Source organism: Ursus arctos, unplaced genomic scaffold, assembly GCF_023065955.2.
Source record: "Ursus arctos isolate Adak ecotype North America unplaced genomic scaffold, UrsArc2.0 scaffold_23, whole genome shotgun sequence".
In the NCBI taxonomy this organism is placed as follows: Eukaryota; Metazoa; Chordata; class Mammalia; order Carnivora; family Ursidae; genus Ursus; species Ursus arctos.
In genome coordinates, this window is record NW_026622908.1 from 39,838,376 (window position 1) to 39,854,607 (window position 16,232).

General features: G+C 51.3%; 1 protein-coding gene across 2 annotated transcripts; it reads right to left on the minus strand.

Annotated features, from left to right (window-relative positions):
• Window positions 1-314: 314 nt before the first annotated feature.
• On the minus strand, window positions 315-7,610 carry SLC22A6 (solute carrier family 22 member 6). Of its 2 annotated transcripts, XM_057317327.1 has the most exons (10): window positions 6,971-7,610; window positions 6,505-6,608; window positions 6,099-6,253; window positions 4,762-4,930; window positions 4,154-4,277; window positions 3,888-4,003; window positions 2,621-2,835; window positions 2,412-2,520; window positions 868-1,071; window positions 315-592 (listed from the first exon to the last, which is right to left on the minus strand). In XM_057317327.1, exons 1-10 carry the CDS (start codon window positions 7,337-7,339, stop codon window positions 505-507), a joined length of 1,653 nt encoding a protein of 550 aa, XP_057173310.1. In that variant the 5' UTR covers window positions 7,340-7,610; the 3' UTR covers window positions 315-504. The 2 variants fall into 2 exon arrangements, with proteins under 2 accessions (XP_057173310.1, XP_057173311.1); XM_057317328.1 differs by lacking the exon at window positions 868-1,071.
• Window positions 7,611-16,232: the final 8,622 nt, after the last annotated feature.

The window sequence follows — 16,232 nt, forward strand, 5'->3', positions numbered from 1 at the left end:
TGTGGTCCTTTTTCTCCCCCTTTGCTGGCTTCTTTCATTCAGTCCCTTGTCAATTTCCAGTCCGATAGGGAAGGGGAGGAGCTAGGATATTTAAAACTCACAGAAATAGTTGAACAGGCTAGAGAGGGAAGGAAGAGGATGGAAAGTAGGCGCAGGAGAGGGGGCCCAGGTAAGAGATTCTTCTCCAATTCTCTGGGATGGTTTATAAAGTCCTGGCGGGTTGAGGGCAGGGGACTGGGCTGTATGAACTTTTGGGCCGCTGGCTGATGCGGAGTGGCTATACATTCGAGACAAGAGAGAGAAAAGGAGACGCTGCACACAAACCTTTTAATGACGCGGTCTTGGTGGAGTCTGTTCAGGGCGGGAGACCCCAGGGAGGTGCTTTCCTGAACCACAGCCTGGACCCTTGGGCCGCCATTTCCCCTTTCCCTTCCCGGAGTGGGTGGCTCAGGACCTGTAGGACCCTCACTCGCTTTCGGGCTCTGTGAGGCCCCTTCTCAGTGCTCAGAGTACATTCTCCCGTGCTGAGGCCTGGAGCGGGACCATCTGCTTCTGCTGCTCTTGCTCCTGCCGCCTTGGTTTTCCTCTTCTCCTGGGGGTAGGAGAGCGGTATCCTGGGTACCAGCCTCAGGCCAGGGCTAGGAGCTGGGGGCTTCCAGGGAGCTCTCCACTCAGCCATGCCCAGCTACCATCTCTCTGCCCCGGCTACTGCTCCCCGGAGCCAGGAGCCCCCGGAAGGACTCTAGGAGATCCCCAGCCAACTGGGAAAGTGGACAAAGAGCCCTGGCCTGAACGAGGAGGCCTGGGTTTGAGCCTCAGTGCCACCCTAGCCTGGGCGTGTGACCCAGGGTAAGTCCCTGCTCCCACCTGCTTTCCATGTCCTGCACTGTGTCTGGCAGTGGCTGGCCCAGGGTCTCTGGCAGGAGGGCAGTGACAGCGCTGGCGGCCACGGGGACCGCGCCGTAGATGAAGAGAGGCACGGAGGGGTAGAGCTCAGCAGTCATGCCCACCAGGGGGCTCATGATGCTGCCCACACGGGCCATGGTGCTGCCCATTCCCATGCCTGTCTGCCTGTGGGGCCCAAGGTGGGGTGGTGTCAGTCACTGCTCTAGCATGAACGCTGAGGTGCTGGCTGAATTTGGGGTCAGGGCAGCTCAGGCCGAGGCCTCCTCTATTCCCCCTTTGATTAGCAAACCAATTTGGCATTTGTTTTGGAGAGTAAAAAAATAAAAAACCAAAAAACCAAAAAACAGGTTGGGAAGGGCTCTGGCCAAAGAATCAGGAGACTGAATTTTGCCTCTGCCCTTAACTTGCTATGTGACCCGAGGAAGAGTCCCTTTTCCTCTCCAGGCCTCAGTTTCCTGAGCTGTTAAATGAGACAGTTAATTTAGGCCGATCGTTCTCAGATCTCCTGCGGGATTTTGTGTTATAGTTGCCCCAGCCCACACAGTCCTATGGGATTAGAATCTCCAGGAGAGAGGACCTGGAAGTTGCATGTTAAGAATATGTTAAGAACATTTTCTGAGAGAGCAGAGGTTAAAAACCTTGACTTGGGAGACAAACTGGGTTCAAATCCAAGCTTCCTCACTTATAAGCTGTGTGATGTTGGGCAAGTCACTTAACCTTTCTGCGGCTCAGTTTTCTCATTTGTAAGATGGGGATTGTCCTAGTACCTACCTTACAGGCTTGTCATGAGGATCCAATGAGTTGATATTTATAAAAGGTTTAAGACGATGCCTGGCGCATAGTAAGTGCTTTATACGGTTACTCTTTCCCCTGAAATCCTGGGAGGGCTCAGGACAGAAACCATGATCCTGCTCAGTCCCAGCAGCCTAGGGATGCCTGGCCTTTCTGTGACATCTCATGTGAATTTTGTGTCCCATTCTTATTAATAGACACGGGTGTCTTGTTTCTCAATGCAAAAATGCCCCCCCCCCAATTTTGGTACTCAAAACGCAGTGCTGTGTTTATCCATACAGCTACTAAGCACCAGCATTATGAAATTTTTGTGATAAGAAATTACTTTCCTGTTTGGTCTTTGGTTTCAGACGTACCACTTGGTTTATGGATAAAATGTAGATTGGGTGGCAGCTTCTAACTTGTTCTTTGGAGATCAAGGTGGGGGGAGGGAGAGTTCGATGAATTGCCTCTGAGATAGGTCTTCTTGGCTCTCTACCCTTCCCCAGCTGGGGCTCCTTTTGAGATCTTTTCCTTGGATGGGGTAAGGGCTTAGCGGGCAGGCGCATCTGTGTTTTAGCCACGAAATGTGTGCTGAGCAGCTGACATACACCTTGCACTGATGGGGGCTGGGAGTGGGCCTTGGGCTACGGCACGCTGGGCGGTGCTCTGGGGTTTGACCTATGGGTAGGGATGTCTTGTCCCAAGACCCCTCCCACTAGGCTCCCACTCACCGGATCACTGTGGGGTACAGCTCCCCAGTATAGAGGAAGATGCAGTTGAAGGAGGCGGCCAGGCAGCCTTTCCCCAGCACAGCAAGAGAGGTTCGGACAATGAACTGATCTAGAGAGAAAGGAGGGGGTCAGTGGGAGATCGGGAGTGGGGGCTGAGAATCTGGGGATAGGGCTAAGGATGAAGGGCCAGGGTACTCGTGGGTGCTCACCCTGGGGTACCACCCCATTGACCAGGATGCAGATGCCTGCCAGCAGCAGTGAGGCCATCTGGGCAGGCCGGCGGCCCAGAGAGTTGATGACAAGGAAGCCCACGAGCTTGGCGGGCAGGTCCACAGCACCCAAAATCACCTGGATTAGGTAGATGCTGACCCCAAAGCCCTGCAGGTCCATGACCAGCCCGTAGTAGGCAAAACTAGTGGCAAACCTAGTGGGGGAGGGGTGATGGGTATGGAGTTGGTTAGGAAGGGTTAAGGGGGGTGCTCATTCAAAATAGGGGTTAGCTACTCTATGACCCTGCTTCAGAAGCTGGAATCTGCCTTGGCTAACCTTTCTTCCGACATTTAGTATGCATTCAGTCTAAGGGTGGGGTAGTCCTCCAATACCCCAAATTTCTCAATCTTCTGGTGTATGAGGGGATTTTCACTTAGTTGTCGTATAAGATTTGTATAGTTTTAGTCTTTATCTTATCTATTGATACTGGGCTGAGGGCGGGTGGATTTTCCAGCCACATCTTTAGAGTCACGGTGTGGGGAAAAGCCAGAGCTTTTCAGACCTGTGCATGGGTCTGGGATGGCTGTTGTGCTTCTTAACAAGTCAGGAGCCCATGAAATGAAGCTCAGGTTATTGGATAGGACCCACAACCTGGAGTAAATCCCAAATTGGAACGAAAAAAATTCATTGGTAGAATTGTTGACCGTGCTTCTCCTAACTGTCATGAAGTTACTCTGGTGATGGGCTCAGGAGGGGAGCACATCAGAAGGGTAATGGGGCATGTTGCAATTGGAAAGGAACATTTTTGGCTGATACCAGCCTTGCCCAATGTGTACTTTTGGAGATGAGTTTTAGGCATCTTATCGCCTGTGCTTGTGTTTCTGGCAGGCCCTGCAAGGCCAGTGAAGTCTCCAAATGTTTTGCAAGCTGGACTGGTCTCTGCCTTCAAGATGTCATTCTACTGACTCTGGGGCTGACCAATCCTGATGAGGTATTTCCATATTGAAACAGAGTTGATAAAAGGAGAAGAAGATGGAGAAGTTGGTGCCCAGTGTAGGGACTGGAAGTGAACTGTGGGGATGTCATCTGGTTCTTCAAGACTGTCCCTGGTGGAGGATTACTGCTGCTCATGGCAGGTCTGCTGACTTTTCCTCCCTTTTGTCTGGCTTCTTCCACCCATTGAATCCACTCTCTCCCCAACCAGCCTTTTGTCTCTTGCTCTGTCTCTGTGTCTGTCTCTCTATCGCTTGGTCTGTCTGGGCCTACCACAGCATGGAGAGGCAGAGGAAGAGGTGGCGAAGGGCGGGGCAGCGCAGCAACTCCAAGGCGGAAGCCTGGCCTTTGTCCATGGTCAGCTCCTTCTGCAGACTGGCCCGGAGCACCTGCCAGGATGGGTGGGGCTCAGGGCCTGGACTCTTCCAGAAGCTCCTCCCAGCCTAACCCCTTACTCAGGGAAGCCCTCTGAGACCTGGGTTCTGAGTTTGAGGGTGGACTCCTCTTAGGGTGTCATGGGAGGTCTTGGGGGGTCTTACCTCCATGTTTAGCTTGGTCCCCTCTTCCCGCTTCCCATTGATCCAGGCCACTCTCTGCAGGGCCCGCAGGGTGAGGTCTAGCCTCCCGGAGGAGGAGTACCAGCGGGCCGACTCGATGAAGAACCTGGGAGCAGGCGGTGGGGGTAGGTGTCAATATGGCTTCAGTTCCAGTCGGCTGGGCTGGGGGCAGGGGGTGGGCTTAACAAGTCAGGAGCCCATGAAATGAAGCTCTGCAGTGGGATTTCATTTAAGGCTGGGAACCCAGAGGTTTTGCCAAATCCCTCTCTCTAGGACCACAAAGCAACATCCAGCTTGGTGATGACCCATTCCCTAACCCAGGAGCTCAGCTTTGGGGTGCTGGGTAAAGGCAGTGGCACAGGCAGGCTGGAGAGTCGGGGGGAGCTGAAGAACTGGATCCCTGGGGGGCAAATCCTTCCTCCCTCAGTTCTCCCATCTGTCCCGTGGAGGCACTGGCCTGGGTTTGACCTCTGGCCTTGACCTTCTCTGAGTCTGTGCAGTGGAGTGTGCAGTGGGATCTGGGGGATGTCTTGTCCCTTGCAGCCCTCTGGGCAGCCCTTGGGCACCCCTGCCCACCCGGGGCCACATACCAGGAGTAGATGAAGAAGGCGAAAAAAGGCACAGAGACCGCGAGCTGCAGGTGGCGCCAGTGGGGCATGGCCAAGGCCATACCGGCCAGGAGAAACTGGCCCAGGCTGTAGACATAGCCAGTCAGGGTGCCCACACAAGCCCGCGTGTGGATGGGCATCCATTCCACATCTGGAAAGAGGGCGGAAACAGAGTGGTGCCACTGACTGGGCTGCCCGGTGGGTGGAGACCCCTGGGCCAGGCAAAGACCCCTCTCTCCACCCAAACTTTGATCTGTCCTGGGGCTCAGTGGAAGACACATCAAATGAGGATGTGTACCATGATGGGGGACATGGGGGACTTTCGGTGGAGGGAGGAATGGGTAGATGGGTTTGGAATCCCTAGAAATTGCCCCCTCCACTTCCCCCGCTGTGTCTTGCTCTTCCCTAACCTACTGTCCTGGCGAGGACCCCTTTTCCCTTTAGAGCTTCTCTGACCACTCAGTGCTGGCTTTTCTCAACCTGGGCCAATTCAGTGGCCAGAGCAGCTCAGAGGAGACACTGGCTTTCCTCTATCCAGGAAAGTCAAGGTGGGAGTGGGACCACCTCTCCGCTGTGGTCTGAAGAGGCCCAGCTTTGTTACTTGTGGGCTCCTGATACGGCTGCTGGGGCAAAGACTTGGACACGTAGGCTGGGTTTTGGGGCTGAATTCTGTAGGTGTCCTGCCCTGGTCCTGGCCCCATCCCAGTTAATTCCTGTAGTCCAGAGAACCCCCAATCCATAGATTCCCTCCTGGGCTTGAGGGATGACCTTGGGTAAATCCTTGCCCTTCTTCCCAGTCTCAGGTCCCACCTCTGAGAACCAGGGGGAAGGGGCTGATTTATCAAAGATGCACGTTGATGGCTCATGGACAGACCATGCTCAGGCCGTAAATGTGCTTTGGTCTACATGATGCTGGCTTGTCCTATGTTAAAGATATTAGAATTAATTTCCAACATTACAAAATTGGGGAATTTTACATTAATAAAGAGGAGGGAGTAAGATCTGACAGCCCTGACCCTTCTGGCTCAAGCAGCTGAGTGGCTATGGCCCCTCTGGATGGGGCTGTGACCCTCCTTTGTCTACAGTCCTCACCGTTCCCTAAGTCCTCTTGTACCTATTTGGCTTCAGTCGTTTATGGGAACCACCTGGCCCTAAAAATGGTATGAGTCCGGGGAAAGGGCTGTAATGTTGGCTGCCCCAAAGAGGGCGGGCAGGACCCGGAGGGGATGGCAAGGAGAGGAAGCTGGAAAGGGGCTGCTGGGTTGGGGGGTCAGAGAGGAGTGGGTAGGGACCCGCCCTGCCCTCCTGGCATCCCTCACTCAGTGTCATGCAGTTGAGGGCGATGCCAGCCAGCGACATGCCGGAGAGGAGCCGGAAGGTGCAGTAGACGGGGAAGTTGGGAGCAAAGGCCGCACAGGTTCCTGACACGGCCGTCTGCAGGTAGTTCAAGATCAGCAGCTTGCGGCGGCCCAGCCTGTGGGGGGAGGGGAGAACAGCAGCAGGGATCCTGAGGGCTGACCGTGCCAGGCCAGGTAGGGAGAGGAGTGCCTGGCCTGGGGGAGGCTCTGGGCTGGGGGTCTTTGGAGGACCTGTGCGGTATCCTGAGGCTGGCCCTGTAGGTCCTCAGACCAGCCCCAGGTGGTCAGGCCAACTTCCCACCTGGTTCCCACGAACCCAGCTGAGGCCCAGGCCCGGCCCAGCCCCATGGCTCTACCCAGGACTGACCTGTCTGCCAGGTAGCCAAACACCATGGCTCCGAGAAGCACCCCTACCATGTACAAGGACTGGGCCAGCTGGCGTAAGGCCCTGTTAGAACACACAAGATCCCACTGTGGGGAGAGGGGGCAAGGGTCAAGCAGAGATGAACCTGGGCCACGGGGCTCCCCTTCCCCTCCCTTGGGCTGGCCCTCTGAGGCCTATGTCACCCTCGTCCCCTAACATTTCCCTTTGCTTTTTGCTTCCCTGGTCCTGGTAGCCAAGAGACTTATCTTGACTCTGATGTCCCCCTTTTCTCTAAAGGCCCCCATCTTGAACCCCTTTCTTCATCTTCCCATCTTGGCCTCTGGAGAATCTGAGATTGTGTGTGGGGGGGGGTGCATGTGTGTGTGTGTCTGCATCTGTCTGTCTGTCTGTCTCAGAGGGGAGGGCATGTCCGTTCGGCCTCTGGAGCAGGGGGCCCAGGGATCCTCACCTCAGTCACGATGGTGGAAGGGAAGGTGCTGTTGTCATAGATCCAGCCATTGGTGCAGGGCTCTGTGGCCCCCGTGCTGTTGGCCTCTGTGCCGTTGGGAAAAGGCGGTCCCTGTTGGGGGACGGTGAAGAGGAGGCAGGACTCGGGCTGCCCCTGCCTGTCCCGGGGCAGCCAGGCCTCCAGCTCTCCATCCTGGCTGAGGTTGGCATCGGCAGGCGGGCGGCAGTGGTGCCTGGGGATGGCAGCGGTGAAGTTCTGTAGGGTGTTGTGGGAGGCCATCAGGAGCAGGGGGAGGACCACCAGAGTGACCTGGATCTGCTGGAAGCGGCCGACACCCCCCACCTGCTGCAGGAGGTCGTTGAAGGCCATGGGGCCAGGCCTGGCCGAGCGGCTGGGGGCTGAGCGCTTCTGTTCGTGTGTCCGTGTGCTGCCGTCCTTAGCGAGAGCAGAGAAGCCGCTGTTGCTTCTGCAGCTGACTTGTTCCTTGAGCTGAATTGGAGCTGGCTCTGTGGGGGGACAGGAGCCTGGCTGGCTGCCCCTCCTTCCTTTGCTCTCTCTGTCTTCTGTCCCTCCCTTTCCCTTGAGCCTCCCCTCACTTGGGGGTGGGGTGCTCAGCTTTCAGGGTCTGTGGTAACCCTGACCCCTACATGGGCAGGATTTAATCCTTGGCCTGGAGGGAATGAGTTAAAGTGTGACTTGGTATCAGAAGGATTAACCCTCTGAGTATCCTTGTGTCAGTGGAAATTCTCCAAGTGGGGATAAAGGGCAGGAGAGTGGACTGGAGTGGGGGTGGTGAGAGGGAAGGTACTGGGAGGGCGTGTCCAGGCATCTGGGGGCCGGAGGGGGCCAGGTGGGACCTTATTGTCTTCTTTTTTGTGAGAAGACTGGGCTCTGGGAAGTGTGGTGGCCTCGTGAGGGGCTTCTGTCCTTTATAGTGGACAAGATCCAAGCAATCTGCCTTTGGGAAGGGTTACGAGAGAAAATACAGAACTCCCAGTATCGGATCAACAAATACATTTTATTGTAGTATAAGTATATCCCTAATATTACATGGGAAATACTTATACTAAAAAATTATTCATTGATCTGAAATTCAGATTTAACTGGGCATCCTGTATTCTTATTTGCTAAAATTGGCAACCCCAGTCTCTGGTCTCCTGGGGACAGCTCATATCTTATGGGACCACAGCTTTGTTCAGTCGGAAGAAATTAAAAAGGTCAGAGGCTACTTTTGAAGGAGAGGGACCTAAGACCAACATCGTACATGACGTAGATTGATTCTTCCAGTGTCTCAGCTTTTCCCTTTTGGCTTATTCTGATTCAGAATTTTCCCTTTGTCTTGTCTCTGTTCACAATTTTTTGTTTTTGTTATTTTTTCAGTGAGCATGAATGTATTTTATTTGTAGCCACAACTCTAAGACAATCACTTGATTTCCTCCAACGGTTTAGCTCCTGAGCCCTGATCGCTCGAGATCAGGGCAGTGCCGAGTTCTGATTGGATGGGCTTCTATGAGCTCTGATTGGTTGGATCCTGGGTCGGGAATGCCAATAGAGCGCGTTGCAACTTCTAGCTTTTATTGAATTTTATTTTATTTTATTTTATTTTATTTTATTTTATTTATTTTTTAAAGTAGGCTCCACACCCAGTGCAGAGATCAGTGTGGGGCTTGAACTTGCGGCCCTAAGATCAAGACCTGAGCTGAAATCAAGATTTTTTTTTTTAATTTGTCAGAGAGAGAGAGAGAGAGAAAGAGAGAGAGAGAGCACAAACAGGGTAAGCAGCAGGCAGAGGGAGAAGCAGGCTCCCAGCTGAGCAGGGAGCCCGATGCCGGGCTCGATCCCAGGACCCCGGGATCACGACCTGAGTGGAAGGCAGATGCTCAACCGACTGAGCCCCCCAGGCGTCCTTGTGAGCTGAAATCGAGATGCTTAATCGACTGAGCCACACAGGCACCCCAACAACGTCTTGCTTTCAATTTGCGTGGTGTATAGTATATAAAACACGGACTCTGGAGTCAGTTTACCTGGGTCTAAATCCTCATTCCACATTTGCTGGTTGTGTAGCCAAGGCAAGTTGCTAAAATCCTGTATCTCTCAGTATTCTTGTTTGTAAGATGGATGTAACAGCCATGTCTGCCTTGTTGGGTGATTAAGGATTAAATAAGTGACTCCTTTAAGTAAAGATCTTAAAGAAGCCAGTGCTTTGAAGCTCAGTGAGTATGAGCTGTTCTTATTATTCGTTTCTGGTAAAAAGGTGACAGTATCATGCGGATTTTAGAGAGAAAATAGGCCTAAGCGCGTCTTACCCTAAGAACAGTGATTCTCTACTGGAGGTGATTCCCCGCAACTCCCTCCAACCTCCAGGAGACATTTGGCAATGTCTGGAGACATTTTTGGTTGGATTTAGATTCGAGTAAACTGACTCCAGAGTCCATGGTTTATATACTATGCACTATGCAAATTAAAAGCAAGACGTTGTTGGGGTGCCTATGTGGCTCAGTCGATTAAGCATCTTGATTTCAGCTCAGGTCTTGATCTCAGGGCTGTGAGTTCAAGCCCTTCACTGGGCTCTGCACTGGGTGTGGAGCCCACTTAAAAAAATAATAAAATCCAATAAAAGCAAGAAGTTCCAGCATGCTCTATTCGCGTTCCCAACCCAAGATCCAAGCAATCAGATCTCATCAGATCACTCAGGTGGTTAGCACTCCTGGCATGAAGTGGGTAGAGTCCAGGGATGCTGCCAGACATCCCACAATGCACAGGACAGCCTCCCATAATCCAGAATTTTCTGGACCCCAAATGTCAATAGTGCTAAGTTTGGGAAACCCTACCCTAAGAGATGTCCCAGACTTTTTTTGAATAGTGATCATTCCCATGCCCACTTGGCCATGGATATTCCAGGCATACAGATGACTCCTACCAGAATATTTGTAAGAATGCCCCTGCTCTTATTGGAGTAGGGAAAATGTTTGCAGGGTGAGGAGGAGAACTCCTCATCCTCCATGTTCTGCTGGAGTACAGCAGAGTAGCCTGGACTCTGAAACATGGTGGCCCTCTCCCTTCCCAGGCATACATAACCAGTTTTGCCACTGGAGGAGCCAAGTCAGGACTCCAACCTTCCTGGGTCCAGGCCAACACTCTTCTCCACCATGTTCTAACTTGGTTGTTGGTTTGAGGTTTCATGCCAGACTCTTCTGTGTTGTGTGTTTCCATTTGGGGTCTCTGGCTGTCCCTCCCTGTTATCTGCCTTCTATTGACTGTCCATCCACCCCACTGCATCAGATACTTTGGCATATGTCTGAACAGCATGGATGGTTAGGGTTCTGGAGTTTTATGGGAGGTAGCCAGGCCCTGTATGAATTAGCTGATGCAAAGGGCCATGAAGGGAGGGGGCATTTCTCAGTTCTTCCAGGCATAAATCTCCAAGTCTTATTGTTGGGGGGAAGCAGTTTTATTCCTGACTTCTCTTGTAAGGACTCAAGATGCCCTGCTATCGTTGGGCAGTTTACACAAACTACACTCTAGTGTATTAAGCTGGGAGGGTGTTTACTGTCTGTTGCGGTGCTGGGATACGTGAAGTCTTACACTGCTTCAGACCTATTAATCTAACTTCAAAGTCAGGTTGTTTCCTGCTGCTTAGATGTGTGCACTGCCCAGCTAAAGAGGTCTTAGGGCTCATCCAGTCTCATCACGTACAGAAGAGAAGAGGGAGGCCCAGAGAGGGATGTAACTCAGCCCAGCCTCCCTCCCACCACCCAGTGTGGGTTCTGGGCTGGGACCCAGTGGGTGTCCAGATGCCTGACAACATTCTCCAGGCCAAGGTATATAAGAGCCTTGTGGCCTGGGGATGTGAAGACAGCTGGACAAACAGCTTGGGGGCTCTGGGGCCAATCTCCTGACAGGACTTGGTGCCCTCATGGGGAGTGGGAGGAGTGCTGAGGGCAGTGGGGGAGATGGTGGCCCCTACAAGCACCCTCCCTTTCTGAGCGTGTGCCCAGCCCTGCCTTTGAGACGAGCCCCTCCCTAGGTCCTGACCAGCTCCAAGACAGGCTAAGCCTGGAAAAGGCTCAACTGGAGACTTCAGGGACTAAACTGTGGTTGGCTCCTGGGGTCATCTGGCTAGCAAGGAGACTTCCCACCAGCCTCCCAGCTCATGGAGAGTTTCTGGATAGAAATGCACCCATAACGGATGATTGGCTGAATGAGAACTATCTTTAGGGACATTCTGGGTCATTGAATACTCAGAGTTGGACTCCCTGGACTGACTGGAATGTGGACTTCAGTTCTGGCCATGCTCACCGAGAAGGGGTCAAATCCTGGACTTCTGATTGGCCAAGAGCCACAGAACCACATACCGTCAGAGACGAATGCTATCCCTCACATGAAAACTTCTCATGGTACAGATAAGGAGACCAAGGCCCAGAGTAGGCAAGGGATTTGTCCTTGATAACACAGCATACCCATCTAGAACTTGGCCCTCTTGATTCCCCATTGCTCTTTCTCTTGTGCTAGCAGCCATCACATATCGCAGATTTTCCGAGACATCCAGGTTTTGTTTTATTCTGTTAAACAAATGGGATTTAAAGTGCACGACACCATGTGATTTTGATTTTGATTGTTTTGTGAGACTTTTCAAATAAATGGTTTACAGGTCAGAGAAAATATTTTTGCTCAGATCACAAGTCCTAAGTGTGAGTTTGAAATGATTGGCCTGGAGAGAGGTCAGGCAAACTCCAATGCCTGCCAGGCACATAGCAACCTTCTGAGCAGGGAGCCAATTGTGAGTTTTAGGTCTCATGGCCTGGTTTCCCTGGCCAATGAACGGTGCAGAAATTAGAAATTCATCCCAAACTGCCACTTAAAGGCTGGACGTGAGGCGAGTAACCAATGAGGTGGCTCGGCATGACGAGTCTGCCCAAGAGAGGGGCTCCATATTGGATGACAAGTCTCTGAGCCAGTCGGAGGCTGAGCTCAGGGACTGAGAGTGGGGAGTAGGGCAAGCAGAAGGAGCTGGAGTTGTAGAGTAACAGCAGAGGTGGAGAAAGGGTGGAATCCAGGCTGGGGACTTGGGAATGGCAAGAGGAATGGGCCATGTACCCCCTGATGGGCATCCCAGTTCACCAGGAGTCCTGACCATGTGACTGGGAAGCACTTTTCTGGGCATGTTCCCTTCACCTTCCTGGGTGTCTTTGCAATAAACACCCTGAAACAGCCCAGGAATGGTTACAGCCAAGACATCCCAGGAACCACCCGGAATTCTGGACAGCTGAAAAATGGGGGGGTGGGGCGGCGAGGCTCGTGTTCCTCACTGAGCCCAATTCTCCTCTCAGGCTGAGACCCAGCCAAGCCACCCGGTGGCCCTCTGAGCCCCAGCCAAGTGCAGTGGGGGAGGGATGGGAAGCAGTCAAGTGCTGGGCATGTACTAAAGGCGGGGGTGAGGGGAGGCTGGTGCAGTCTGGGAACTGACAGGAGTGGAATGAGGCTAGATTTCAGGGTGCAAGGTGGAGGGTGTTGAAACTGAAGCCATCCAGGCAGGTCGGGGCCTGAGCGGACCGGCCTTGTAACAGAGCGTAGACTTCATCTCACTGGGAAGTCATTGAAAAGTTGAAGCAGGGGGTGTAACATGATCTCTTGCATGTTTGTTTGTTTGTTTTTAAAGATTTTATTTATTTATTTGACAGAGAGACAGCCAGCGAGAGAGGGAACACAAGCAGGGGGAGTGGGAGAGGAAGAAGCAGGCTCCCAGCGGAGCAGGGAGCCCAATGCGGGGCTTGGAGCCGAAGGCAGACGCTTAATGACTGAGCCACCCAGGCGCCCATCTCTTGCATGTTTGTTAAGCTCTCTTCCAAACATCGGAATACAGATTTGAGAATAGTGAACTCTGTGGCTGACAATCGCAGCCCTGAGTGTTTCTGAGTTGTCTGATATGGTAGCCATGAGCTCTGCTGAGCACTTGAACTGAGCCAGTCCCAGCTGAGATGTGCTATTAGCGTAAAACACACACCAGATTCTGAAGACTTAATATGAATTAAAGGCTGTAAAATATCTTTTTTTTTTTTAAGGGCAAGAACTTTATTTATTTATTTATTTTTTGATGATGATGGCTTTTTTTTTATTATGTTATGTTAGTCACTATACAGTACATCCTTAGTTTTTGATGTAGTGTTCCATGATTCATTGTTTGCGTATAACACCCAGTGCACCATGCAATACGTGCCCTTCTTAATACCCATCACTGGTCTATCCCATCCCCCTACCCCCTCCCCTCTGAAGCCCTCAGTTTGTTTCCCAGAGTCCATACTCTCTCGTGGTTCATTCCGTCTTCTGTTTACCCCCCCTTCATTCTTCCCTTCCTTCTCCTACTGATCTCCCTGCTATTTATGTTCCATAAATGAGTGAAACCATATGATAATTGGCTTTCTCTGCTTGAGTTATTTCACTTAGCATAATCTCCTCCAGTCCCGTCCGTGTTGCTGCAAATGTTGGGTAATCATTTCTGATGGCTGAGTAATATTCCATTGTATATATGGACCACATCTTCTTTATCCATTCATCTGTTGAAGGACATCTTGGCTCCTTCTACAATTTAGCTATTGTGGACAATGCTGCTATGAACATTGGGGTGCATATGGCCCTTCTCTTCACTACATCTCTATCTTTGGGGTAAATACCTGGTAGTGCAATTGCTGGGTCATAGGGTAGCTCTATTTTTAACTTTTTAAGGGACCTCCATACTGTTTTCCAAAGTGGCTCTACCAACTTGCATTCCCAGAGGGTTCCTCTTTCTCCACATCCTCTCCAACATTTGTTGTTTCTTGCCTTGTCCATTTTTGCCATTCTAACTGGTGTAAGGTGGTATCTCACTGTGGTTTTGATTTGAATTTCCCTGATGGCTAATAATTTTGAACATTTTTCATGTGTCTGTTGCCATTTGTATGTCTTCATTGGAAAAGTGTCTGTTCATATCTTCTGCCCATTTTTTGATTTGATTATTTGTTTCTCGTGTATTGAGTTTGAGAAGTTCTTTATAGATCTTGGATACCAGTCTTTTACCTGTAGTGTCATTTGCAAATATCTTCTCCCATTCTGTGGGCTGCCTCTTAGTTTTTTTTGACTGTTTCCTTTGCTGTGCAGAAGCTTTTTATCTTGATGAAGTCCTACAAGTTCATTTTTTCTTTTGTTTCTCTTGCCTTTGGAGATGTGTCATGAAAAAAGTTGCTGTGGCCGATGTCAAAGAGGTTACAGTAAAGGCTGTAAAATATCTTTATCAATAATTTTTATGTTGATTACTTGTGAAATGGTAATATATGGATACTTTGGGTTAAATAAATATAAAATAAAATATATTACCATATATACACGCTTAAAATTAATTTTACCTCTTTTTAAGAACTAGCTACTAGGAATTTTAAATTCCATAAGTGGCTTGCATTACATTTCCACCAGACAGTGATGGTAAAGAATATTTGAGGAAGGGGTCTTAGGAAAGAACTCTGGGGAACATCAGTGTTTAGGAGACGATAGACGGAGAGGAGCTACTTTTGGAATTGTTTGGTTTGGAAACCCTTGAGTTTAGCTTAAACAAAACAAAAGCTATTCGAGAATTCAGGATATTTTCTCGAGCTCAGGGCCAGAAAGTATATCCAGGGACCTGGGACCTGGAATCCATTAAGAATCAGTGTGAAATTCTCACCGAGTCTCTTTATCTGGGCCCCCGTGTCTTTGGTTCTCTGTTTCTCTGTGCGCTTTGCTTTGTTCTTTCTCTGCAACTGGCTTTCTCTGACCCTCCTGCATCTGGGCCAGCCCATCCTCATGCTAACTTGTCTTCCCAGGACAAGGACCATGGCATGGACTAGCACCTCTGTGACTCAGATCCCCAGCCCAGGAGGGAACACATGATGAACACGATTTGGATCAGGAGGGCCCTCTGGTCCAGTCGGTCATGACCAGAGGTGGAGGTCATGTAACTGTTCAGTTGGCAGGTTCTGGGCATGTTGACCTTTGAGGAAGGGGTGGGAGCAGGACGGGCAAAGCTGCATTTTGTAGCATTTACAGGAAACCCTCCAGGAGACTCTGAAGAAGCAGCCACAGTGTGGGAGGGAGCTGCATGTCCCTGGCATCTCAGAAACTAGGGAAGGAGGGCGTGGCCAATAGAACCCGAGTCTGCTGAGGGGCCAAGTAGCAGGCGGGATGAAAATGACCTGTGGGTTCAGCGCTGGGGGTGCTGAGTGCCATATGCGACAGCTGTCTCGGGGAAAGGGGGAGAGAGCCAGAGTGCAGTTTGAAGATGTACGAGGTTAGAAGGTACAAGCCAGGGAGGCACCCAGCTCCTTTATAAAGTTTAGTTGCAAAGGGGAGAAATTTCGAGATAGTGTGGCCCCTGCAGGGAGATATGGCTCCAAGGAGGGCTGGTTGGTTTGGTTGGTTTTTGTTAAGATAGGAGAGGTGGGAGCTTATCTGACTGGTGATGAGAAGTGAGCCAGGAGAGAGCGAATGGGTGGAGGAGAACTGAGGGGGAAGATGTCCGAAGGCTGCCTTCTAGAGGGGCTGGATGCAGACCCCCAGTGGGAGGACTGACTTTCTGCTGGGATTGGAGGGAACTCAGGGAACATGGGGTGACTTTGGCGGCCTTTGGCTATGGCTGTGGTTTTCTCACTTGAATAGGACACAGAGCTGTCTGGCGGCATGGGCCTGGAACGTGGATCAGAGACCTGGGGCAAGCAGGTGGATCGGATCGGGCCTGGAGGAGCGCAGGCTTCTGTCTGCAGTGGGCTTGTCTCGTCCTCTGCTCACACGCACGCTACATGCACACAGGGTATTTCCAAGCACAGGACTTGCTATGGACTGTATTGCGGCCTTGCCCAAATTTCTATGTTGATGCTCTAACCTCCAGTGTGATGGTAATTGGAGGTGGGGCCTTTGGAGGGTAACTGGGCTAGATGAGGTCATAAGGGTGGGGCATCATGGTGGGATTAGTGTCCTCAGAAGAAGAGACAGCAGAAACCTTGCTTTTCTTGCACTCTCCGTCTTAAGTGAGGACACAATGAGAAGGTGGCCGTCTGCAAGACAGGAAGAGGGCTCCCACCAGGGACTGAGTCTGATAGCACCTTGATCTTGAACTTCCCAGCGTCCAGAACTGGGAGGAAGACACGTTTGTCGTTTAAGTGGTCTGTCTGTGGCATGTTGTTGTTGCAGCCTTGGTGTATATGTAGCTCTGAGCACTCACACGTGTGCACACAGGTTCCCATCAGCCCAGCCTTTA

Bases quoted from the DNA above. Each gene is read 5' to 3' on its own strand.
- SLC22A6 (XM_057317327.1), bottom strand. From the start codon at position 7,339: ATGGCCTTCAACGACCTCCTGCAGCAGGTGGGGGGTGTCGGCCGCTTC. The intron at 6,254-6,504 runs GTCAGTCCTGGG...CTCCCCCCACAG, and splicing joins TTTGGCTACCTGGCAGACAG to GCTGGGCCGCCGCAAGCTGC. The intron at 2,521-2,620 runs GTGAGCACCCAC...CTTTCTCTCTAG, and splicing joins CAATGGGGTGGTACCCCAGG to ATCAGTTCATTGTCCGAACC.